This window comes from Calonectris borealis, chromosome 38 (genome assembly GCF_964195595.1).
Source record: "Calonectris borealis chromosome 38, bCalBor7.hap1.2, whole genome shotgun sequence".
In the NCBI taxonomy this organism is placed as follows: Eukaryota; Metazoa; Chordata; class Aves; order Procellariiformes; family Procellariidae; genus Calonectris; species Calonectris borealis.
Genome location: NC_134349.1, coordinates 600036 through 625581, shown reverse-complemented (window position 1 = coordinate 625581; position 25546 = coordinate 600036). Strand labels below are relative to the sequence as shown.

Genomic DNA, 25546 nt, shown 5'->3' with positions numbered 1-25546 from the left:
TACAAACCATCCGTCCTTTAATCGTCAAGTCGTAACGAGGTATCAAAATTAAAAGGGGGGGAGGGGCAACTTACGGGGGAGGGGGGGGGTGAAGCCGAACTACGGGGGGGGAGGGGAGGGGGAGGGGTCACGACACCACGAACACGGCGGGGGGGGGGAGGGGTGGGGTGGGGGAGGGGTTTTTTTTTTGGAGGGGGAGGGGTCCCGGCTCAGTTTTGCGGGGGAGGGGCTTAGGAATCGTCCTCGCCGTTGGCGCTGTCCCGGTCGTCCTCCCCCTCCTCCGCCTCCTTCTCGTCGCCCTTGATGGACTCGAGCTGGGGAGGGGGAGGGGCAGAGTTAAAGAGGGGGGAGGTGTGGGGCTGGCCCCATAGAATCCGTGGGGCTGCCCTATAGAGCGGCTGGGGCTGCCCTATAGATTGGGCGGGGCGGGGTCCTCTAGGTTCGTGGAGGCTGCCTTATAGGTTATGGGGCTGCCCCGTAGATGCCGTGGGGCTGCCCCATAGATACCGTGGGGCTGCCCCATAGATGCCGTGGGGCTGCCCCACAGATTCCACGATGGCGCCCAGGCGGGGCTGCCCTATACGGTGGGTAGGGCCGGTCCTATAGATTCAAAGGGGCTGGCCTATAGGCGGTGCCCCACTCTATGGGGCCCATAGGTTCAGTGGGGCTGGCCCCATAGATTCAGTGGGGGTGCCCTATAGATTCAGTGGGGCTGCTGCGTGGATTCAGTGGGGCTGGCTCTATAGATTCTGTGGGGGTGCCTATAGATTCTATAGATGATGATTCATATAGATTCCGCCCCACGGATTCTGCGGGTCTGCCCTATGGATTCTGTGGGTCAACCCTACTGAATTCACGAGTCTGCCCCAAAGATTCTGTGGGTCCACCCTATGGATTCCACGAATCTGCCCCACAGATTCTGTGGGTCCACCCTATGGATTCCACAGATCCACCCCATGGATTCTATGGGTCCACCCCATGGATTCCACGAATCTGCCCCACAGATTCCGTGGGTCCGCCCTAGAGATTCTGCAGATCCGCCCTATGGATTCCATGGGTCCACCCTATGGATTCTGCAGAGCCGTTCCATGGATTCTGTGGGTCTGCCCCATGGATTCTGTGGGTCCAATCCATGGATTCTAGGGGTCCACCCTATGGATTCCATGAATCTGCCCCACAGATTCCATGGGTCCGCCCCATGGATTCTGCAGATCTGCCCCATGGATTCTATGGGTCCGCCCCATGGATTCCGTGGGTCTGCCCCATGGATTCCGCAGATCTACCCCATGGATTCCATGGGTCTGCCCCATGGATTCTGCAGATCTGCCCCATGGATTCTATGGGTCCGCCCCATGGATTCCGTGGGTCCGCCCCATGGATTCTGTGGGTCCACCCTATGGATTCCACGAATCTGCCCCACAGATTCCGTGGGTCTGCCCCATGGATTCCGCAGATCTACCCCATGGATTCCATGGGTCTGCCCCATGGATTCTGCAGATCTGCCCCATGGATTCTATGGGTCCGCCCCATGGATTCCGTGGGTCCGCCCCATGGATTCTGTGGGTCCACCCTATGGATTCCACGAATCTGCCCCACAGATTCCGTGGGTCTGCCCCATGGATTCCGCAGATCCACCCCATGGATTCCGTGGGTCTGCCCCATGGATTCTGCAGATCCACCCCATGGATTGTATGGATCCGCCCCATGGATTCTGTGGATCCACCCCATAGATTCCGTGGGTCTGCCCCATGGATTCCGCAGATCCACCCCATGGATTCCGTGGGTCTGCCCCATGGATTCTGCAGATCCGCCCCATGGATTCTATGGATCCGCCCCATGGATTCCGTGGGTCCACCCCATAGATTCTGTAGGTCCACCCTATGGATTCCACGAATCTGCCCCACAGATTCCGTGGGTCCGCCCCATGGATTCCGTGGGTCTGCCCCATGGATTCCGCAGATCCGCCCCATGGATTCCGTGGGTCTGCCCCATAGATTCTGTGGGTCCACCCTATGGATTTCATGAATCTGCCCCACAGATTCTATGGGTCCGCCCCACGGATTCCACGAACCTGCCCCACAGATTCCGGGGCTCCGCCCCCCGGCTCCCGCCGCTCCCTCACCTGATCGTCCCCCCGCTCCTCGGCCTCCTCGTCATCCAGCAGGTCGCCCTCCTCCGCCGAATCCTCGCCCCCCGCCTCCGCCTTCACCCCGCCGCCCCCCTCCTCCTTCTTGGCCGAGCTGCCCCCTTGCTCCTCCTCCGCCTTCTCGCTCTTCTGCTCTGTGGGGGGGGGGGGGGGAGGGGAAAACCGAAACAAAGCCATAAAGGAAAGGAGCCCTCGCCCCCCCCCCCCCCAAAACCCCCGGATTTCGCCCCAAAATGGCCGCTCACTCTGCTCCTTCTCGATCTTCTCCAGGCTCTCCAGCAGCGCGTCCACCTTCTGCTTGATCTGGCTCAGCTCCTTCTTGATGCTCTGCAGGTCGTCGCCTTTCACTGCCCCCCCCAAAAAAAAAACCATGGGGTAAATCACCCCGAAAAACTGGCCCCGCCCCCTTTTTCCCCGCAACCAATCCACTCACATTTCCCCGATTTGGAGGAGGAGCCTCGTTGCCCGCTCTTGGAATTGAAGCCGCTTTTCCCCCGGCGCGAGGTGTTGCCGGAAACTCGTTGGCGTTTGGAAGGGACGACGGCGCGGGCGATGGGGGGGGGAGGGGGGACGCGGGCGGGGTAGCTGTACATCCTATAGGAAGGGAGGCGGGGCGGCGTCAAGCCCCGCCCCTTCTATAGGGTGAAAACGCGGCGGGGGAGGGGTTTTTTTTTACCTGTCGTAATAATCGCGCTGGAAGTCGTAATCCAGGTCGAAGGAAGATCTGGGGGGGGGGGAAAATGGGGTGAGGGCTTGGTGGGGGAGGGGGGGGGCGGAGCTTCCCGCCTCCCCCCCTATAGATCTATAGGGTCGAAGGGGGGGGGGGTTTTAAAGAAGAATAAAAAAAAATCCAGGGGTCCCCACCTGACGAGGGGGGACGGAGAAGGTGGGGCGGCTACTGACCCGTACATCTCGGCCGCCGAGCGCTTCACCCCCGCCTTGCCGCGGTTCACCTTGGGCTCGGCCGCCAGGTTGATATCTATGGGGCAGAGGGGGGGGGGGAGGGGCCGCCGTCAGGGGGGTGGGGGGGTCTGTGGGGCTGGGGAGGGGGTTGGGGGGGGGTCTGTGGGGGTGGGGAGGGGGTTTGGGGGGGTCTATGGGGCACTTATGGGGCTGGGGAGGGGGTTTGGGGGGGGGGTCTGTGGGGGTGGGGAGGGGGTTTGGGGGGTCTATGGGGCACTTATGGGGCTGGGGAGGGGGTTTTGGGGGGTCTATGGGGCACTTATGGGGCTGGGAGGGGGTTTGGGGGGGTCTGTGGGGCTGGGGACAGGGTTTGGGGGGTTTATGGGGCACTTATGGGGCTGGGGAGGGGGTTTGGGGGGTCTATGGGGCACTTATGGGGCTGGGGAGGGGGTTTGGGGGGGTCTGTGGGGCTGGGGAGGGGGTTTTGGGGGGTCTATGGGGCACTTATGGGGCTGGGGAGGGGGTTTTGGGGGGTCTATGGGGCACTTATGGGGCTGGGAGGGGGTTTGGGGGGGTCTGTGGGGCTGGGGACGGGGTTTGGGGGGTTTATGGGGCACTTATGGGGCTGGGGAGGGGGTTTGGGGGGGTCCATGGGGCACTTATGGGGCTGGGGAGGGGGTTTGGGGGGTCTATGGGGCACTTATGGGGCTGGGGAGGGGGTTTGGGGGGTCTATGGGGCACTTATGGGGCTGAGGAGGGGGTTTTGGGGGGTCTATGGGGCACTTATGGGGCTGGGGAGGGGGTTTTGGGGGGTCTATGGGGCACTTATGGGGCTCGGGAGGGGGTTTTGGGGGTCTATGGGGCACTTATGGGGCTGGGGAGGGGGTTTGGGGGGGTCTGTGGGGCTGGGGAGGGGGTTTTGGGGGGTCTATGGGGCACTTATGGGGCTGGGGAGGGGGTTGGGGGGGGTCTGTGGGGAGTTTTGGGGGGGTCTGTGGGGCACTTATGGGGCTGGGGAGGGGGTTTGGGGGGGTCCATGGGGCACTTATGGGGCTGGGGGGGGTTTGGGGGGGTCTGTGGGGCACTTATGGGGCTGGGAGGGGGTTTTGGGGGGGTCTATGGGGCACTTATGGGGCTGGGAGAGGGTTTTGGGGGGTCTATGGGGCATCTGTGGGGAGTTTTGGGGGGTCTGTGGGGCACTTATGGGGCTGGGGAGGGGGTTTTGGGGGTCCATGGGGCACTTATGGGGCTGGGGAGGGGCTTTGGGGGGGTCTATGGGGCTGGGGAGGGGGTTTTGGGGGGTCCATGGGGCACTTATGGGGCTGGGGAGGGGGTTTGGGGGGGTCTGTGGGGCTGGGGAGGGGGTTTGGGGGGTCGGTGGGGCTGGAGAGCGGGTTTTGGGGGTCTATGGCGCATCTGTGGGGAGTTTTGGGGGGTCTGTGGGGCACTTATGGGGCTGGGGAGGGGGTTTGGGGGGGTCTATGGGGCTGGGGGGGTTTTGGGGGGTCTATGGGGCACTTATGGGGCTGGGAGGGGGTTTGGGGGGGTCTGTGGGGCTGGGGAGGGGGTTTGGGGGGTCCATGGGGCACTTATGGGGCTGGGGAGGGGGTTTGGGGGGTCTGTGGGGAGTTTTGGGGGGTCTGTGGGGCACTTATGGGTCCGGGGAGGGGTTTTGGGGGGTCTATGGGGCTGGGGAGGGGGTTTTGGGGGGGTCTGTGGGGCGTCTGTGGGGAGTTTTGGGGGGTCTATGGGGCACTTATGGGGCTGGGGAGGGGGTTTTGGGGGTCCATGGGGCACTTATGGGGCTGGGAGGGGGTTTTGGGGGGTCTATGGGGCTGGGGAGGGGGTTTGGGGGGTCCATGGGGCACTTATGGGGCTGGGGAGGGGGTTTGGGGGGTCTGTGGGGAGTTTTGGGGGGTCTGTGGGGCACTTATGGGTCCGGGGAGGGGTTTTGGGGGGTCTATGGGGCTGGGGAGGGGGTTTGGGGGGTCTGTGGGGCGTCTGTGGGGAGTTTTGGGGGGGTTTTGGGGGGGTCTATGGGGCATTTATGGGGCTGGGGGGGGTTTGGGGGGGTTTTGGGGGCCCCTCTGGGGCGGGGGGGGTTGGGGCCCCCAGCGCCCAGGGTGGGGGTCCCTGGTGGGGCCCAGGCAGGGCCACCTGGAGGGGGCAGGGGGTGGCCACTGGGGCTGGTGGCAACCTCTGGGGGCAGGTGGGGGTCCGTGGGGCCAGCGGGAGGTGTCACAACGTCACCTATGGGGCTGGGGGCAACCTATAGGGTCTGGAGGTCCATAGGGCCACCCCAAAGGTCTATAGGGCCACCTGGAGGTCCATAGGGCCACCCCGAAGGTCTACAGGGCCACCTGGAGGTCCATAGGGCCACCCTGAAGGTCTATAGGGCCACCTGGAGGTCTATAGGGCCACCCAGAAGGTCTACAGGGCCACCCCGAAGGTCCATAGGGCCACCCTGAAGATCTATAGGGCCACCTGGAGGTCTATAGGGCCACCCAGAAGGTCCATAGGGCCACCTGGAGGTCCATAGGGCCACCTTGAAGGTCTATAGGGCCACCCGAAGGTCTACAGGGCCACCCTGAAGGTCCACAGGGCCACCCCGGAGGTCCACAGGGCCATCGTGAAGGTCCATAGGGCCACCTGGAGGTCTATAGGGCCACCCGGAGGGTCTACACAGCCACCCCAGAGATCCATAGGGCCACTCCGAAGATCCATAGGGCCACCCCGAAGGTCTACAGGGTCACCCTGGAGATCCACAAGGCCACCTTGAAGGTCTACAGGGCCACCTGGAGATCCATAGGGCTACTCTGAAGGTCTATACGGCCACCTGGAGATCCACAGGGCTACTCTGAAGGTCCCTAGGGCCACCCTGAAGGTCCACAGGCCCACCTGGAGGTCCATAGGGCCACCCTGAAGGTCTATAGGGCCACCTGGAGATCCACAGGGCTACTCTGAAGGTCCCTAGGGCCACCCTGAAGGTCCACAGGGCCACCCTGAAGGTCCATAGGGCTACCCTGAAGGTCCATAGGGCCACCTGGAGATCCATAGGGCTACTCTGAAGGTCCCTAGGGCCACCCTGAAGGTCTACAGGGCCATCCTGAAGGTCCACAGGCCCACCTGGAGGTCCATAGGGACACCCTGAAGGTCTACAGGGCCACCTGGAGATCCATAGGGCTACTGTGAAGGTCTATAGGGCCACCCTGAAGGTCTACAGGGCCACCCTGAAGGTCCACAGGCCCACCTGGAGGTCCATAGGGACACCCTGAAGGTCTATAGGGCCACCTGGAGGTCCATAGGGCTACTCTGAAGGTCCACAGGGCCACCCTGAAGGTCCATAGGGCTACTCTGAAGGTCCATAGGGCCACCCTGAAGGTCTATAGGCCCACCTGGAGGTCCACAGGGCCACCCTGAAGGTCCACAGGGCCATCTGGAGGTCTACAGGGCCCCTCTGAAGGTCCATAGGGCCACCTGGAGGTCCATAGGGCCACCCTGAAGGTCCACAGGGGCACTTGGGAGGTCCATAGGGCCCCTCTGAAGGTCCATAGGGCCACCTGGAGGTCCATAGGGCCACCCCGAAGGTCCACAGGGGCACTTGGAGGTCTACAGGGCCACCCTGAAGGTCTATAGGGCCACCTGGAGGTCCATAAGGCCACCCTGAAGGTCTATAAGGCCACCTGGAGGTCCATAGGGCCACCCTGAAGGTCTATAGGGCCACCCGGAGGCGTCACCACGTCACCTATGGACCAGCTGCTGGGCTCCGGCGTCAGCCATCGCCCAACGCAGCGCGGAGGGAACCTGCCTGAACCTCCCTTGAGGGCCTCCAAGATGGCCCCAAATGGCCCAAAACCACCCCAAAAATGGCCCAAAGGGGCCCCAAACCGGCCAAAAATGTCCAAAAAATGGCCAAAGTGGCCCCAAATAGCCCCAAAATGGCCCAAAATAGCCCCAAAACGGCCCAAAATGTTCCAAAACAGCCCAAAATGTTCCAAAACAGCCCAAAATGTTCCAAAACAGCCCAAAATGTTCCAAAAACAACCTCCAAGATGTCTCAAAACGGCCTAAAAGGCCCAAAATGGCCCCCAAAGGCCCCAAGCGGTCTCCAAGATGTCCCAAAATAGCCCAGAACGTCCCAAAATATCCAAAAATGTCCAAAAACGGCCTCCAAAATGTCCCAAAACGGCCTCCAAAATTGCCCCAGAATGCCCCAAAATGCCGTCCAAGATGTCCCCAAACGGTCTCCAAATGTCCCAAAATGTCCCCGAATGGCCCCAAAACGGCCTCCAAATGCTCCAAAATTGGCCTAAATGGCCTCAAAATGCCCCAAAATGGCCTCCAAAATGGCCCCAAATGGCCTTAAATGCCCCAAAATGATCCAAAACAGCCTCCAAAATGCCCAAAAACGGCCAAAATGGCCCCAAATGGTCTCAAAATGTCCCCAAAGGTCCGAAAATGGCCAAAAATGGCCCCAAAATGGCTCAAAAACGGCCCAAAACAGCCTCAAATTGTCCCAAAACGGCCCCAAATGGCTCAAAATGGCTTCCAAGGTGTCTCCAAATCTCCTGAAAATGCTCCAAAACATCCAAAATGGCCCAAAATGGCTTCCAAACGTCCAAAAACGGCCTCCACACGTCCGAAAATGGCCCAAACGGCCCCAAAACGGCCCCAAAATGGCCAAAACCGGCCCCAAAACGGCCAAAAATGGCCAAAACTGGCCCAAATTGGCCCCAAAATGACCAAAAACGGGCGAAAATGGCCCCAAAGCGGCCCCAAAACAGCCAAAAATGGCCCCAAAATGGCCCCCCCAAAAAATATCCTCCAAAATGGTCCCCAAATGGCTCCAAAATGGTCCAAAACTGCCCAAAATGCTCCAAAATTGCCCCAAAGGGCCTCCAAAAGGCCCAAAATATCCCAAAATGCCCCCAAATGGCTCCAAACGACTCCAAAATGGCCCCAAAAGGCCCAAAACAGCCCCAAAACGGTCCCAAATGGCCTCAAAATGCCCCCCAAAGGCGACAAATGGCCAAAAATGGCTCAAAAATGGCCAAAAAAGGTCTCCACGATGTCCCAAAATGCACCAAAATGGTCCAAAATGGCCCAAAACGGCCTCAAATGGCCCCAAAACGTTCCAAAATGTCCCAAAATGGCCCCAAAACAGCCAAAAACTGCCTCCAAGACGTCCCAAAATCGCCCCAAAAGGCTGAAAATGGCCCCAAAAGGTGCCAAAATGGCCCCAAAAGGACTCCAAAATGTCCCAAAAGGCCTCCAAAATGTCCCAAAAGGCTCCAAAATGTCCCAAAAGGGCCCAAAAAGGCCCCAAATGGCCTCAACGTGCCCCAAAATGGCTGAAAATGGCCTCCAAGATGTCCCAAGACGGCCTCAAATGCTCCAAAATGGCCTAAAGTGGCCCAAAATGCCCCAAAAGGCCCAAAAGAGCATCGAAATGGCCCCAAAATGGTCCAAAACGGCCCAAAACCACCCAAAATGGCCTCCAAATGGCCCAAAACAGCTCCAAATGACCCAAAATTGTCCAAAATGACCCCCAAGAGGGCCCCAAAAGGCCTCCAAAATGTCCCAAAAGGCCCAAAACTTCCCAAAACGGCCAAAAATTGCCTCAAAATTGCCCAAAATGGCCTCCAGGATGTCCCAAAATGGGCCCAAAAGGCCCAAAACCACCCAAAATGGCCCAAAACCTCCCAAAATGGCCTGCAAATGCCCCAGAATGGCCCCCAAACACCCCCAAAAGGCCCCAAAAGGCCCCAAACGGCCTCCAAGATGGCCCCAAAATGGTCAAAAACGGCCTCCAAATGCCCCAAAACATCCCAAAATGGTAAAAAATGGCCTCCAAGATGGCCCAAAATGGCTCGAAAAGGCCCAAAAAAGCCCAAAACGGCTTCCAAGATGTCCTGAAACGGCCTCCAAATGTCCCAAAAGGGCCCCAAAAGGCCCAAAATGTCCTCAAAATGGTCAAAAATGGCCTCCAAGTGCCCCCAAATGGCTCCAAAACATCCCAAAATGGTTAAAAATGGTCAAAAATGGCCTCCAAAGGCCCCAAAACATACCCAAAATGGTCAAAAATGGCCTCCAAATGCCCCAAAATGGCCCAAAAAGGCCAAAACAGCTCCAAAACATCCCAAAACGGCCCAAAAGGCCCCAAACGGCCTCCAAAACGGTCAAAAATGGCCTCCAAGAGGTCTTAAATGGCCTCCAAAGGCCCCAAAATGGTCAAAAATGGCCTCCAAGTGCCCCAAAATGGCCTCCAAGAGGCCCCAAATGGCCCCAAAATGGTCAAAAATGGTGTCCAAGTGCCCCAAAATATCCCCAAAAGGCCCAAAATGTCCCAAAATGGTCAAAAAAGGCCTCCACGATGTCCTAAAATGGTCTCCAAGCGCCCCAAAACATCTCCAAACTGGTCAAAAATGGCTTCCAAGCGCCCCAAAGTGGCCTCCAAATGCCCCAAAGCGGCCCCAAAAGGCCCAAAACGTCCCAAACTGGTCAAAAATGGCCTCCAAGCGCCCCAAAATGGCCTCAAAATGGTCAAAAATGGCCTCCAACGTGTCCTAAAATGGCCTCCAAGGGCCCCAAAATGGGCCCAAAAGCCCCAAAACGCCCTAAAATGGCCTCCAAGTGACCCAAGACGGCCTCCAAGTGCCCCAAAGCGGCCCCAAAAGGCCAAAAACATCCCAAAATGGTCAAAAATGGCCTCCAAGTGCCCCAAAATGCACCAAAATGGCCTCAAATGCCTCCAAGTTGTCCTAAAACGGCTTTCAAGCACCCCAAAACATCTCCAAACTGGTCAAAAATGGCCTCCAAGTGCCCCAAAATGGCCGAAAAAGGCCCAAAACGGCCCATGATGGTCAAAAATGGCCTCCAAGATGTCCTAAAATGGCCTCCAACTGCCCCAAAATGGCCTTGAAGGCCTCCAAACGCCCCAAAATGGCCTCCAAGCACCCCAAAATGGGCCCAAAAGCCCTAAATCACCCTAAAATGGCCACCAAGTGCCCCAAAACGCCCCCAAAAAGCCTCAAAGGTGTCCTAAAATGGCCTCCAAAGGCCCCAAAATGGCCTCCAAGCACTGCAAAAGGTCCCCAAACTGGTCAAAAACGGCCTCCAAGCGCCCCAAAATGGCCCCAAAAGGCCCAAAATGCTCAAAAATGGCCTCCAAGGTGCCCCAAAATGGCCTCCAAGTGCCCCAAAACACCCCAAAATGGTCAAAAGTGGCCTCCAAGTGCCCCAAAATGGCCTCCAAGCGCCCCAAAATGGCCCCAAAAGGCCCCAAATGGTCAAAAGTAGCCTCCAACGTGTCCTAAAATAGCCTCCAAGTACCCCAAAATGGTCTCCAAGCACCCCAAAATGGCCCAAAAAGGCCCAAAATGCTCAAAAATGGCCTCCAACATGTCCTAAAATGGCCTCCAAACGCCCCAAAACATCTCCAAACTGGTCAAAAATGGCCTCCAAGGTGTCCTAAAATGCCCTCCAAGTGCCCCAAAAAAGGCCCTAAAAGGCCAAAAACACCCCAAAATGGCCTCCAAGCGCCCCAAAACGTCCCCAAACTGGTCAAAAATGGCCTCCAAGTGCCCCAATATGTCCCAAAAAGGCCCAAAATGGTCAAAAATGCCCTCCAAGATGGCCTAAAATGGCCTCCAACCACCCCAAAATGTCCCCAAACTTGTCAAAAATGGCCTCCAAGCGCCCCAAAATTGCCCAAAAAGGCCCAAATGCTCAAAAGCAGCCTCCCAGTGCCTGAAAACGGCCCTAAAAGGTCCAAAAGACCCAAAATGGCCTCCAAGGTGTCCTAAAATGGCCTCCAAGTGCACCAAAACGGCTCTAAAAAGCCCAAAACACCCCAAAATGGCCTCCACAGGCCCCAAAATGGCCTCCATGTGCCCTAAAAATGGCCCCAAAAGGCCCAGAACCTCCCAAACTGGTCAAAAATGGCTTCCAAGTGCCCCAAAATGTCCTCAAACTGGTCAACAGTGGTCTCCAAGTACCTCAAAGTGGCCCCAAAAGGCCCAAAATGGTCAAAAATGGCCTCCAACGTGTCCTAAAATGGCCTCCAAGTGCCCCAAAATGGCCTCCAAGTGCCCCAAAACGCACCAAAAGGGTCAAAAATGGCCTCCAAGTGCCCCAAAATGGACCAAAAAGGCCCAAACTGGTCAAAAATGGCCTCCAAGATGTCCTAAAATGGCCTCCAAGTGCCCCAAAATGGCCTCCAAGTGCCCCAAAATGGCCTAAAAAGGCCCAAAATGCTCAAAAGGAGCTTCCAAGGTATCCTAAAATGGCCTCCAACTGCCCTAAAAGGTCCCCAAACTGGTCAAAAATGGTCTCCAAGTGCCCCAAAACATCCCCAAACTGGTCAAAAACGGCCTCCAAGTGCCCCCAAATGGCCCAAAATGCTCAAAAATGGCCTCCAAGTGCCCCAAAATGGCCTCCAAGTGCCCCAAAAGGTCTCCAAACTGGTCAAAAATGGCCTCCAAGTGCCCCAAAATGGCCGAAAAAAGGCCCAAAATGCTCAAAAATGGCCTCCAAGCGCCCCAAAACAGCCTCCAAGTGCCCCAAAACGGCCTCCAAGCACCTGAAAACGTCCCCAAACTGGTCAAAAATGGCCTCCAAGTGCCCCAAAACACCCCAAAATGGCCTCAAAGGCCTCCAAGTACCCCAAAATGGCCCAAAAAGGCCCAAAATGGCCTCCAAGTGCCCCAAAATGGTCTCCCAGTGCCTGAAAACGGCCCTAAAAGGTCCAAAAGACCCAAAATGGCCTCCAAGGTGTCCTAAAAAGGCCTCCAAGCGCCCCAAAACGTCCCCAAACTGGTCAAAAACGGCCTCCAAGTGCCCCAAAATGGCCTCCAAGTGCCCCAAAACGTCCCCAAACTGGTCAAAAATGGCCTCCAAGTGCCCCAAAATGGCCTAAAAAGGCCCAAAATGCTCAAAAATGGCCTCCAAGATGTCCTAAAAGAGCCTCCAAGTGCCCCAAAACGGCCCTAAAAGGCCCAAAAGACCCAAAATGGCCTCCAAGATGTCCTAAAAAGGCCTCCAAGCGCCCTAAAATGTCCCCAAACTGGTCAAAAACGGCCTCCAAGTGCTGCAAAATGGGCTCCAAGCTCCTGAAAACGTCCCCAAACTGGTCAAAAATGGCCTCCAAGTGTCCCAAAATGGCCCAAAAAGGCCCAAAATGCTCAAAAATGGCCTCCAAGATGTCCTAAAAGAGCCTCCAAGTGCCCCAAAACGGCCCTAAAAGGCCCAAAAGACCCAAAATGGCCTCCAAGGTGTCCTAAAATGGCCTCCAAGCACCCCAAAACGGCCTCCAAGCACCTGAAATGTCCCCAAACTGGTCAAAAATGGCCTCCAAGTGCCCCAAAATGGCCTCCAAGTGCCCCAAAACGGCCTCAAAGGCCTCCAAGATGTCCTAAAATGGCCTCCAAGTGCCCCCAAATGGCCCAAAATGCTCAAAAATGGCCTCCAAGTGCCCCAAAATGGCCTCCAAGTGCCCCAAAATGGCCTCCAAGTGCCCCAAAACGGCCTCCAACTGCCCCAAAAGGTCTCCAAACTGGTCAAAAATGGCCTCCAAGTGCCCCAAAACGGCCTCCAAGCACCTGAAAACGTCCCCAAACTGGTCAAAAATGGCCTCCAAGTGCCCCAAAACACCCCAAAATGGCCTCAAAGGCCTCCAAGTGCCCCAAAATGGCCTCGAAGTGCCCCAAAACGGCCCTAAAAGGCCCAAAAGACCCAAAATGGCCTCCAAGCGCCCCAAAATGGCCTCCAAGTGACCAAAATGGCCCTAAAAGGCCCAAAATGCTCAAAAATGGCCTCCAACATGTCCTAAAATGGTCTCCAAGTGCCCCAACATGGCCTCCAAGCGCCCCAAAAAGTCCCCAAACTGGTCAAAAATGGCCTCCAAGTGCCCCAAAATGGCCCAAAAAGGCCCAAAATGGTCAAAAATGGCCTCCAAGTGCCCCAAAACGGCCCTAAAAGGCCCAAAAGACCCAAAATGGCCTCCAAGTGCCCCAAAACGGCCTCCAAGTGCCCCAAAACGGCCCTAAAAGGCCCCAAATGCTCAAAAGTAGCCTCCAAGGTGCCCTAAAATGGCCTCCAAGCCCCCCAAGATGCCCTTCAAGTGCCCTAAAATGGCCTCCAAGTGCCCCAAAATGTCCCCAAACTGGTCAAAAACAGCCTCCAAGTGCCCCAGAACACCCCAAAATGGCCTCAAATGCCTCCAAGCACCCCAAAATGGCCTCCAAGCCCCTGAAAACGTCCCCAAACTGCTCAAAAATGGCCTCAAAGTGCCCCAAAAGGGCCCAAAATGCTCAAAAATGGCCTCCAAGATGTCCTAAAAGAGCCTCCAAGTGCCCCAAAATGGCCTCCAAGTGCCCCAAAACGGCCTCCAAGTGCCCCAAAATGGCCTCCAAGTGCCCCAAAATGGCCTTCAACCGCCCCAAAAGGTCTCCAAAATGGCCTCAAAGCCTCCAAGTGCCCCAAAACGGCCTCCAAGTGCCCCAAAATGGCCTAAAAAGGCCCCAAATGCTCAAAAGTAGCATCCAAAATGGCCCCCAAGCCCCCTCAAGATGGCCTCCAAGTGCCCTAAAATGGCCTCCACGTGCCCCAAAAGACCCAAAATGGCCTCCAAGATGTCCTAAAATGGCCTCCAAGTGCCCCAAAACGGCCTAAAAAGGCCCCAAATGCTCAAAAATGGCCTCCAAGGTGTCCTAAAATGGCCTCCAAGTGCCCCAAAATGTCTCCAAACTGGTCAAAAATGGCCTCCAAGTGCCCCAAAATGGCCCTAAAAGACCCAAAATGCTCAAAAGTAGCCTCCAAGGTGTCCTAAAACGGCCTCCAAGTGCCCCAAAATGGCCGTAAAAGGCCCAAAAGACCCAAAATGGCCTCCAAGATGTCCTAAAAAGGCCTCCAAGTGCCCCAAAACGACCTCCAAGCACCCCAAAATGTCTCCAAACTGGTCAAAAATGGCCTCCAAGTGCCCCAAAACGGCCTAAAAAGGCCCCAAATGCTCAAAAGTAGCCTCCAAGGTGTCCTAAAATGGCCTCCAACCCCCCCAAGATGGCCTCCAAGTGCCCTAAAATGGCCTCCAAGTGCCCCAAAAGGTCTCCAAACTGGTCAAAAATGGCCTCCACGTGCCCCAAAAGACCCAAAACGGCCTCCAAGATGTCCTAAAACGGCCTCCAAGTGCCCCAAAACGGCCCTAAAAGGCCCAAAATGCTCAAAAATGGCCTCCAAGATGTCCTAAAAGAGCCTCCAAGTGCCCCAAAATGGCCTCCAAGTGCCCCAAAACGGCCTCCAAGTGTCCCAAAATGGCCCTAAAAGGCCCAAAAGACCCAAAATGCCCTCCAAGATGTCCTAAAATGGCCTCCAAGCGCCCCAAAATGTCCCCAAACTGGTCAAAAATGGCCTCCAAGTGCCCCGAAACGGCCTAAAAAGGCCTCAAATGCTCAAAAGTAGCCTCCAAGGTGTCCTAAAATGGCCTCCAACCCCCTCGAGATGGCCTCCAAGTGCCCTAAAATGGCCTCCAAGTGCCCCAAAATGTCCCCAAACTGCTCAAAAATGGCCTCCACGTGCCCCAAAAGACCCAAAACAGCCTCCAAGATGTCCTAAAATGGCTTCCAAGTGCCCCAAAATGGCCCAAAAAGGCCCAAAATGGTCAAAAATGGCCTCCAAGATGTCCTAAAATGGCCTCCAAGTGCCCCAAAATAGCCTAAAAAGGCCCCAAATGCTCAAAAGCAGCCTCCAAGGTGTCCTAAAATGGCCTCCAACTGCCCCAAAATGGCCTTCAACCACCGCAAAAGATCTCCAAACTGGTCAAAAATGGCCTCCAAGTGCCCCAAAATGGCCCAAAAAGGTCCAAAATGGTCAAAAATGGCCTCCAACGTGTCCTAAAATGGCCTCCAAGTGCCCCAACATGGCCTCCAAGCGCCCCAAAATGTCCCCAAACTGGTCAAAAATGGCCTCCAAGTGCCCCAAAATGGTCTCCCAGTGCCCGAAAACGGCCCTAAAAGGTCCAAAAGACCCGAAATGGCCTCCAAGATGTCCTAAAATGGCCTCCAAGCGCCCCAAAACGGCCTCCAAGTGTCCCAAAATGGCCCTAAAAGGCCCAAAAGACCCAAAATGGCCTCCAAGATGTCCTAAAATGGCTTCCAAGTGCCCCAAAACGGCCCTAAAAGGCCCAAAATGCTCAAAAATGGCCTCCAAGATGTCCTAAAAGAGCTTCCAAGTGCCCCAAAATGGCCTCCAAGTGCCCCAAAACGGCCTCCAAGTGCCCCAAAACGGCCTCCAAGTGCCCCAAAACGGCCCTAAAAGGCCCAAAATGCTCAAAAATGGCCTCCAAGATGTCCTAAAATGGCCTCCAAGTGCCCCAAAAACATCCCCAAACTGGTCAAAAATGGCCTCCAAGTGCCCTGAAACGGCCTAAAAAGGCCCCAAATGCTCTAAAGTAGCCTCCAAGGTGTCCTAAAATGGCCTCCAACCCCCCCAAGATGGCCTCCAAGTGCCCTAAAATGGCCTCCAAGTGCCCCAAAAGGTCCCCAAACTGGTCAAAAATGGCCTCCAAGTGCCGAAAACGCCCCAAAATGGCCTCAAAGGCCTCCACGATGTCCTAAAATGGCCTCCAAGTGCCCCAAAAGCTCCCCAAACTGGTCAAAAATGGCCTCCAAGTGCCCCCAAATGGCCCAAAATGCTCAAAAATGGCCTCCAAGTGCCCCAAAATGGCCTCCAAGTGCCCCAAAATGGCCTCCAAGTGCCCCAAAAGCTCCCCAAACTGGTCAAAAATGGCCTCCAAGTGCCCCCAAATGGCCCAAAATGCTCAAAAATGGCCTCCAAGTGCCCCAAAATGGCCTCCAAGTGCCCCAAAATGGCCTCCAAGTGCCCCAAAAGCTCCCCAAACTGGTCAAAAATGGCCTCCAAGTGCCCCTAAATGGCCCAAAATGCTCAAAAATGGCCTCCAAGTGCCCCAAAATGGCCTAAAAAGGCCCCAAATGCTCAAAAATGGCCTCCAAGGTGCCCTAAAATGGCCTCCAAGTGCCCCAAAATGGCCTTCAACCGCCCCAAAAGGTCCCCAAACTGGTCAAAAATGGCCTCCAAGTGCCCCAAAATGTCCCAAAAAGGCTGAAAATGCTCAAAAATGGCCTCCAAGATGTCCTAAAAGAGCCTCCAAGTGCCCTAAAATGGCCTCCAAGTGTCCCAAAACGGCCTAAAAAGGCCCCAAATGCTCAAAAGTAGCCTCCAAGGTGTCCTAAAATGGCCTCCAAGTGCCCTAAAAGGTCCCCAAACTGGTCAAAAATGGCCTCCAAGTGCCCCAAAATGTCCCCAAACTGGTCAAAAACGGCCTCCAAGTGCCCCAAAACGGCCTCCAAGTGCCCCAAAATTGCCCAAAAAGGCCCCAAATGCTCAAAAGTAGCCTCCAAGGTGCCCTAAAATGGCCTCCAACCCCCTCAAGATGCCCTCCAAGTGCCCCAAAATGGCCTCCAAGTGCCCCAAAATGGCCCTAGAAGGCCCAAAAGACCCAAAATGCCCTCCAAGATGTCCTAAAATGGCTTCCAAGTGCCCCAAAACGGCCCTAAAAGGCCCAAAATGCTCAAAAATGGCCTCCAAGATGTCCTAAAAGAGCCTCCAAGTGCCCCAAAATGGCCTCCAAGTGCCCCAAAACGGCCTCCAAGTGCCCCAAAACGGCCCTAAAAGGCCCAAAATGCTCAAAAATGCCCTCCAAGATGTCCTAAAATGGCCTCCAACCACCCCAAAATGTCTCCAAACTGCTCAAAAACGGCCTCCAAGTGCCCCAAAACACCTAAAAAGGCCCCAAATGCTCAAAAGTAGCCTCCAAAATGGCCCCCAAGCCCCCTCAAGATGGCCTCCAACTGCCCTAAAATGGCCTCCACGTGCCCCAAAAGACCCAAAATGGCCTCCAAGATGTCCTAAAATGGCCTCCAAGTGCCCCAAAATGGCCTAAAAAGGCCCCAAATGCTCAAAAATGGCCTCCAAGGTGCCCTAAAATGGCCTCCAAGTGCCCCAAAATGGCCTTAAAACCACCCCAAAAGGTCCCCAAACTGGTCAAAAATGGCCTCCAAGTGCCCCAAAATGGCCCAAAAAGGCCCAAAATGCTCAAAAATGGCCTCCAAGGTGTCCTAAAATGGCCTCCAAGTGCCCCAAAATGGCCTCCAAGTGCCCCAAAATGGCCCAAAAAGGCCCTAAATGCTCAAAAATGGCCTCCAACGTGTCCTAAAATGGCCTCCAATGCCCCAAAAGGTCCCCAAACTGGTCAAAAATGCCCTCCAAGTGCCCCAAAATGGCCTCCAAGTGCCCCAAAACGGCCTCCAAGTGCCCCAAAATGGCCCTAAAAGGCCCAAAAGACCCAAAATGGCCTCCAAGATGTCCTAAAATGGCCTCCAAGCGCCCCAAAATGTCCCCGAACTGGTCAAAAATGGCCTCCAAGATGTCCTAAAATGGCCTCCAAGTGCCCAAAAACGGCCCAAAAAGCTCAAAAATGGCCTCCAACGTGTCCTAAAATGGCCTCCAAGTGCCCCAAAATGGCCTCCAAGTGCCCCAAAACGGCCTCCAAGTGCCCCAAAAGACCCGAAATGGCCTCCAAGATGTCCTAAAATGGCCTCCAAGCGCCCAAAAACATCCCCAAACTGGTCAAAAATGGCCTCCAAGTGCCCTGAAACGGCCTAAAAAGGCCCCAAATGCTCTAAAGTAGCCTCCAAGGTGTCCTAAAATGGCCTCCAACCCCCCCAAGATGGCCTCCAAGTGCCCTAAAATGGCCTCCAAGTGCCCCAAAAGGTCCCCAAACTGGTCAAAAATGGCCTCCAAGTGCCGAAAACGCCCCAAAATGGCCTCAAAGGCCTCCACGATGTCCTAAAATGGCCTCCAAGTGCCCCAAAAGCTCCCCAAACTGGTCAAAAATGGCCTCCAAGTGCCCCCAAATGGCCCAAAATGCTCAAAAATGGCCTCCAAGTGCCCCAAAATGGCCTCCAAGTGCCCCAAAATGGTCTCCAAGTGCCCCAAAAGGTCCCCAAACTGGTCAAAAATGGCCTCCAAGTGCCCCAAAACGGCCTCCAACCGCCCCAAAAGGTCTCCAAACTGGTCAAAAATGGCCTCCAAGTGCCCTAAAATGGCCTCCAAGTGCCCCAAAAGGTCCCCAAACTGGTCAAAAATGGCCTCCAAGTGCTCCAAAACACCCCAAAATGGCCTCAAAGGCCTCCAAGTGCCCCAAAATGGCCCAAAAAGGCCCAAAATGGCCTTCAAGTGCCCCAAAATGGCCCTAAAAGGCCCAAAATGCTCAAAAATGGCGTCCAACGTGTCCTAAAATGGCCTCCAAGTGCCCCAAAAGGTCTCCAAACTGGTCAAAAATGGCCTCCAAGTGCCCCCAAATGGCCCAAAATGCTCAAAAATGGCCTCCAAGTGCCCCAAAATGGCCCTAAATGCTCAAAAATGGCCTCCAAGTGTCCCAAAACGGCCTCCAAGTGCCCCAAAATTGCCCAAAAAGGCCCCAAATGCTCAAAAGTAGCCTCCAAGGTGCCCTAAAATGGCCTCCAAGTGCCCCAAAATGGCCTTCAACCGCCCCAAAAGGTCCCCAAACTGGTCAAAAATGGCCTCCAAGTGCCCCAAAATGGCCCAAAAAGGCCCAAAATGCTCAAAAATGGCCTCCAACGTGTCCTAAAATGGCCTCCAAGTGCCCCAAAATGTCCCCAAACTGGTCAAAATGGCCTCCAAGTGTCCCAAAACGGCCTCCAAGTGCCCCGAAACGGCCCTAAAAGGCCCAAAAGACCGAAAATGGCCTCCAAGTGCCCCAAAACGGCCTAAAAAGGCCCCAAATGCTCAAAAGTAGCCTCCAAGGTGTCCTAAAATGGCCTCCAACTGCCCCAAAAGGTCTGCAAACTGGTCAAAAATGGCCTCCATGTGCCCCAAAAGACCCAAAATGGCCTCCAAGATGTCCGAAAATGGCCTCCAACCGCCCTAAAAGGTCCCCAAACTGGTCAAAAATGGCCTCCAAGTGCCCCAAAACGGCCTCCAAGTGCCTCAAAATGTCCCCAAACTGGTCAAAAATGGCCTCCAAGATGTCCTAAAATGGCCTCCAAGTGCCCCAAAACGGCCCTAAAAGGCCCAAAAGACCCAAAATGGCCTCCAAGTGCCCCAAAACACCTAAAAAGGCCCCAAATGCTCCAAAGTAGCCTCCAGAATGGCCCCCAAGCCCCCTCAAGATGCCCTCCAAGTGCCCCAAAATGGCCTCCACGTGCCCCAAAAGACCCAAAATGGCCTCCAAGATGTCCTAAAATGGCCTCCAAGTGCCCCAAAATGGCCTAAAAAGGCCCCAAATGCTCAAAAATGGCCTCCAAGGTGCCCTAAAATGGCCTCCACGTGCCCCAAAATGGCCTTCAACCGCCCCAAAAGGTCCCCAAACTGGTCAAAAATGGCCTCCAAGTGCCCCAAAATGGCCCAAAAAGGCCCAAAATGGTCAAAAATGGCCTCCAACGTGTCCTAAAATGGCCTCCAAGTGCCCCAAAACGGCCCTAAAAGGCCCAAAATGCTCAAAAATGCCCTCCAAGATGTCCTAAAATGGCCTCCAACCGCCCCAAAATGTCTCCAAACTGGTCAAAAATGGCCTCCAAGATGTCCTAAAATGGCCTCCAAGTGCCCCAAAATGGCCCTAAAAGGCCCAAAAGACCCAAAATGCCCTCCAAGATGTCCTAAAATGGCCTCCAACCGCCCCAAAATGTCTCCAAACTGGTCAAAAATGGCCTCCAAGATGTCCTAAAATGGCCTCCAAGTGCCCCAAAATGGCCCTAAAAGGCCCAAAAGACCCAAAATGGCCTCCAAGATGTCCTAAAATGGCCTCCAAGTGCCCCAAAATGGCCTAAAAAGACCCCAAATGCTCCAAAGTAGCCTCCAAAATGGCCCCCAAGCCCCCTCAAGATGCCCTCCAAGTGCCCCAAAATGGCCTCCAAGCCCCCCAAGACGCCCCCCCGCGCCGCCGCCCGCACTCACCCAGCACCTGCCCGGCGATCATCCTCCCGTCCTCCCCCGCCACGGCCGCCCGGGCGTTGCGTTCGTTGACGTATTGGACGAAGGCGAAGCCTTTGTGGACGGAGCAGCCCACGATCTTCCCGTACTTGGAGAAAATGGCTTCCACGTCGCTCTTCTTCACCACCAGCGTGTTCAGGTTCCCGATGAAGACCCGCGAGTTCATCGACCGCGGGTCCGTCTTGTTCGTCACGTTGCTGGCCATGGCGGCGGGGGGGAGGGGAAGGGGAGGGGCCGGAAGGGGCGGGGCTAAAAAAAAAAGGGGGGGGGGGGCGGGGCGGAAGAACCTTGAGGGGAAAAGGAAAGGGGGGAGGTGGTGACGTCAGCGCCGGGGCGGGGTTGGGTGACGTCATGCGAGCGCCCGCCGTTACCTCGTTAGCGCGCCTCATCGTTAACACACCTCGTTAACACACCTCGTTAACACACCTCGTTAACACACCTCGTTAAAACACCTCATTAACACACCTCGTTAACACACCTCGTTATCGTTAACGGACCCCGTTAGCGGAGGGCGTGAGTGATGTCACCCAGGGGTTTTGGGGGGAGCCATGGGGGCGCCAGACCTCGAGGTCGTCGTCACCTCCGTGGTGACCAGCAACCAACCACCACCTCTGCACCCCTCGCTCGTTAGCGGCGATCATCGTTAGCCACGCTCGTTAACTCTAGGACCCCAAATCTCCTCTAATGAGGGCCCTAAGACCCCCCCAAGTGGTTTTGGGGGGCCCTAATTAGCGCCAGACCTCGAGGTCGTCATCACCTCCATGGTGTCCGTCAACCAACTACCACCTCTGTGCCACCTGCTCGTTAGCGGCGACGATCGTTAGCCATGCTCATTAACTCTAGAAGTCTTAATCTCCTCTAATGAGGGCCCTAAGACCCCCCCAAGTGGTTTTGGGGGGCCCTAATTAGCACCAGACCTCGAGGTCGTCATCACCTCCGTGGTGTCCATTAACCAACCACCATCTCTGCACCCCTCGCTCGTTAGCGGCGACAATCGTTAGCCACGCTCGTTAACTCTAGGACCCCGAATCTCCTCTAATGAGGGCCCTAAGACCCCCCCAAGGGGTTTTGGGGGGCCCTAATTAGCGCCAGACCTCGAGGTCGTCATCACCTCCATGGTGTCCGTCAACCAACTACCACCTCTGTGCCACCTGCTCGTTAGCGGCGACGATCGTTAGCCATGCTCGTTAACTCTAGAAGTCTTAATCTCCTCTAATGAGGGCCCTAAGACCCCCCCAAGTGGTTTTGGGGGGCCCTAATTAGCACCAGACCTCGAGGTCGTCATCACCTCCATGGTGTCCATCAACCAACCACCACCTCTGTGCCACCTGCTCGTTAGCGGCAACGATCGTTAGCCATGCTCGTTAACTCTAGGACCCCAAATCTCCTCTAATGAGGGGGGGTGAGGCCCCCCAAGTGGTTTTGGGGGGCCCTAATTAGCGCCAGACCTCGAGGTCGTCGTCACCTCCGTGGTGTCCATTAACCAACCACCACCTCTGCACCCCTCGCTCGTTAGCGGCGATCATCGTTAGCCACGCTCGTTAACTCTAGGACCCCAAATCTCCTCTAATGAGGGCCCTAAGACCCCCCCAAGTGGTTTTGGGGGGCCCTAATTAGCGCCAGACCTCAAGCTCTCTGCCATCAGCCAATCGGCACCCCCCACGCCGCTCGCTCGTTAGCGGCCACTCATCGTTAACGATACTCATTAGCGTCAGGCCCCTCTGACCGCTCTAACGAGGCTTTGACCCCCGCAAGTGGTTTTGGGGGGCCTTAATTAGCTCCAGACCTTGGGGGAGGGGGCTCCATCAGCCAACCTCCACCTCCACGCTCGTTAGCGCCCCTCGTTAGCGTCCCGCCCTAACGAGGGACTCAACCCCCCCCTCAATTAATTACCGGGACCCCAAACCAGCTCCACACCAGTCCCTCCCGCTCTCACCTCCACCCCCGCTCGTCAACGCCCCTCGTTAGCCTCCCCCTTCGTTAACGCCGCTCGTTAGCCCCTCCCTCCTTCCCATCCCACCCTAACGAGCCGCTCCCTCATTAATTACCCGGACCCCGAACCACCCCCACGCCTTGGGGTCTCCCCTATCAGCGCCGCTAATTAACGACCCCCGTCGATGCTGCTAATTAGCGACCCCCTTCAACGCCGCTAATTAGCGACCCCCGTCGACGCCGCTCGTTAGCGACACCCCGTCGACGCCGCTAATTAACGACCCCCCGCCGCTAATTAACGACCCCCCCCCGTCAACGCCGCTCGTTAGCAAATTAACGAGGGATCCCCCCCTCCCCCCGCACCCCGCTTTTGGGACCCCTCCCCCGCCCTTAATTAACCCCGCCTCGTTAACGAGCCCTCGTTAACGAGCCCCCGCTCTTACCGTGGGGGGGAGGGGGGGGTCGAGCCGCTCCGGTGGATGGGGGGGGGAGGGGCGTCCGTGGGTCGGCGGCGGCGGAAGGGGGGGGGGGGGAGGGGCGGAAGAGGGGGCGGGGCTTGAGGGGCGGGGGGGGAGGGGCGGGCCCGCAAAAAAACGGCCGGGAAAAAAAAAAAAAAAATGAAAAAAAATAAAAAAAAAAAATATTAAAAAATTAAAAAAAAAAAAAATTAAAAAAAAAAAAAACTAAAAAAAAAAAACCCCAAAAATAATCAAAAAGACTCAAAACCCCTTAAAATAGCGGCGGGGGGCGGGGAGGAAGGGGGCGGGGCTGGGGGGGGAAGGGCGGGGCAGCCCAGCCCCGCCCCCCATCCGGGGCATTTTGTGGGGGGGGGGGGGGGGTGGGGTTTAAACGCGGCGTCGGGGGGGGGGAGGGGGGGCGCGTGGCGACGCCATGGGGGGGAGGGGGGCGGGGCCGGGTGGGGGGCGGGGCGGGGGGGCGGGGCAAATAAAACTCCCTTTCTTTTGTTTTTGGGGGAAAAAAGAGGAGAATTTGGCACTTACGGTCGCCGCCGGCTCTAAAAAAATCGCGCTGTGAAAAGACAAAAGAGGGGGGGCGGGGGGGTTAGGGGGGGGGGCGGGGCCGGGGGAGGGGCGGGCCGGCCCCCCCCCGCTGCCCCGCCCCCCAAAACGCGGCCCCGCCCCCGCGCCCCCCTTCCCCCTCCCCCACCCCCCTTCCCCCCCCCCATTTGTTCTTTTTTTGGGGGGGGGGGGGGGGGCAAAATGGCGGCGGGGGGGGGGGGGGAAGGGGGGGTGGGGGAGGGGCGCGGGGGGGGGGGGGAGGGGCCGGCTCCGCCGCTCGCTGGGCCCTGTGGAAGGAGAAGGGGAGAGGTTGAGCGACCCCCCCCCCTCCCCCCCAAATTTGGGGGGGCCCCTCCCCCCCCCCCTCGCGGTGTGGGGGAGGGGCGGCCCCCCCCCCTTGTGGGGGAGGGGCGGAGGGAGAAAGGGAAAGGGGGGGGGCGGGGGTTTTGGGGTGAAAAAGGGGGGGTTTGGGGTTGGGTCCCATAATTTGGGGGGGGGGGGGATTTGGCGCCAAAAATGGCGGCGGGGGGGGGAGGGGCGGGGGGGAGGGGCTTAACCCCGTTTTGCCCCCCCCCCCCCCCCCATCTTTTGGCGGGAAAGGGTGAAAATGGAGGCGTTTTGCCCCAAATTTTAAGGGGGGGGGGGAGGGGGGTTGGGCCCCCCAAATTGGGAGGGGGGAGGGGCCCCAAAAGTTGGGGGGGGGGGGGCAAAAGTTGGGGGGGGGCCAAAAGTTGGGGGGGGGCCCAAAAGTTGGGGGGGAGGGGCCCCCAAAATGATGGGGGGGAAGGGGGGTTTTGCCCCCCCAAAACGGAGGTGGGAAATGGGGGTTTTCCCTCATTGGGCCCCAAAAAGAGGGGGGGGGGAGGGGCGGGACGCTGCCGTGACCCCAATTTACCCGGTTTCACCCCAAAAATGACCCGGAAAAGGGGATTTTTTTCCCCTCCAAAAGGGAGCGAAAAAATGGGATTTTTGCCCATTTTGGGCCCCCCCCAAAAACGAGGTGGAAAAACGGGGATTTCCCCCGATTTGCCCCCCAAAAAATGGGGTGGGGGGAGGGGAAGGCGGGAGGGGATTTCCCCCCCCCCCCCCCCCAAAAAAAAAGAGGCGGAAAAGGCGTTTTCGGCCGCTTTCGCTTCCGGAATCACCTGGAAAAAAGGGGATTTCACCCCAAAAGTGCCGGGGGGGGGGAGGGGGGGGAGGGGACTTAGGCTCTTTTGACCCCCAAAATGGGGCGGAAAAGGGGTTTTAGACCCTGTCACCCCCCCAAAATGGCGGGAAAGGGGGATTTACCCCCCCCAAAATGGCGGCGGGGGGGGATTCACCCCCCTAAAATGGCGGCGGGGGGGGGTTTACCCCCCCTAAAATGGCGGCGGGGGGGGATTCACCCCCCTAAACGAGGCGGGGGGGGGAGGGGGGACCCCCCAAATGTGGGGGGGGGGGGGGGAGGGGAGGGGCCACGCTGCCAGAGGAGCCTGGAAGAGAAGCACAAGGAGCCACCACCCCCACCCCCCCAGGCCACGCCCCCCCGGCGCCTAAACCACGCCCACCAGTGCCTAAGCCACGCCCCCACGCCTAAACCCCGCCCCTACGTGCCCAAACCTCACCTGTGACTAAGCCACGCCCATCACTGCCTAAACCTCAGCCGCGCGGCCTAAGCCACGCCCCCAAAGGCTAAACCACGCCCCCACATACCTAAACATCACCTGTCTAAACCACGCCCCCCCAATGCCTCAAACACGCCCATCAGTGCCCAGGCCACGCCCACCGGTGCTCAGGCCTCACCAGTGCCTAAACCACGCCCCCAAACCACGCCCTCCCCCCCATGCCTCAACCTCAGCTCAGGGCCTGAGCCACGCCCCCCACTGCCTAAACCACGCCCACGAGCGCACAAGCCACGCCTCCGTGCCGAAGCCACGCCCACCACCGCCTAAACATCACCTCAAGGCCTAAGCCACGCCCACCAAGGCCTCGACCACGCCCACCAAGGCCTCAACCTCACCTCGGTGCCTCGACCACGCCCCAATACCTAAACCACGCCCCCGCCGCCGAAAGAACGCCCCCCCGGGCCTAAACCACGCCTCCCAGGGCCTCAGCCACGCCCAAACCTCCCCTCGGTGCCTAAACCACGCCCCCACCGCCTAAACCACGCCCCCCTCTCAGAGAGCCGAGGCGCCCCCCCCCCATCCTCCCCCTCGGCCCCCCCCCGCCCCCATCCCCCCCCCCAATCTTCCCCCCCTCCCCGCCCCCCTCCTCATCCTCCCCCCCCCTTCATCTTCCCGCCTCGCTCCCTCACGGCGTGAGGGAGATGGGGCCGCCATTATTTCCCCCCCCCCTTCCCCTCCCTCCCCAATCCGCTTCTCCCACGCGTGTCCCCCCACCCCCGGTGTCGTGTCCCCCCCCCGCCGTGGGTCTCCCCCCCGCCTCCCCCGCTCCCCTCACCGCTCCGGCCCCGCTCCGCTCCCGCCGCCGCCGCCGCCGCCTTCGGGGGCTGCTCACAAAATGGCGCCCGCGCCGCCCT

At 57.5% G+C, this 25546-nt stretch overlaps 1 protein-coding gene across 5 annotated transcripts; it reads right to left on the bottom strand.

Annotated features, from left to right (window-relative positions):
- HNRNPC (heterogeneous nuclear ribonucleoprotein C) lies at positions 1-25546 on the bottom strand. Of its 5 annotated transcripts, none has more exons than XM_075135288.1 (9): positions 25468-25546; positions 23011-23038; positions 20042-20364; positions 3050-3125; positions 2823-2870; positions 2580-2740; positions 2392-2493; positions 2123-2280; positions 1-314 (listed from the first exon to the last, which is right to left on the bottom strand). In XM_075135288.1, exons 3-9 carry the CDS (start codon positions 20280-20282, stop codon positions 231-233), a joined length of 870 nt encoding a protein of 289 aa, XP_074991389.1. In that variant the 5' UTR covers positions 20283-20364; positions 23011-23038; positions 25468-25546; the 3' UTR covers positions 1-230. The 5 variants fall into 5 exon arrangements, with proteins under 5 accessions (XP_074991389.1, XP_074991388.1, XP_074991387.1 ...); XM_075135287.1 differs by having other exon boundaries at positions 3011-3125; positions 20042-20274; XM_075135286.1 differs by having other exon boundaries at positions 3011-3125; positions 25468-25545.

What these genes read in the sequence shown, in the direction of transcription:
- HNRNPC (XM_075135285.1), bottom strand. Translation starts at nt 20,282, where the DNA reads ATGGCCAGCAACGTGACGAACAAGACGGACCCGCGGTCGATGAACTCG. An exon ending in TCGGCGGCCGAGATGTACGG is followed by an intron (nt 2,871 to 3,049) that starts GTCAGTAGCCGC and finishes CCCCCCCCCCAG; the next exon opens with ATCTTCCTTCGACCTGGATT. An exon ending in AGGAGCGGGGGGACGATCAG is followed by an intron (nt 315 to 2,122) that starts GTGAGGGAGCGG and finishes CCCCCTCCCCAG; the next exon opens with CTCGAGTCCATCAAGGGCGA.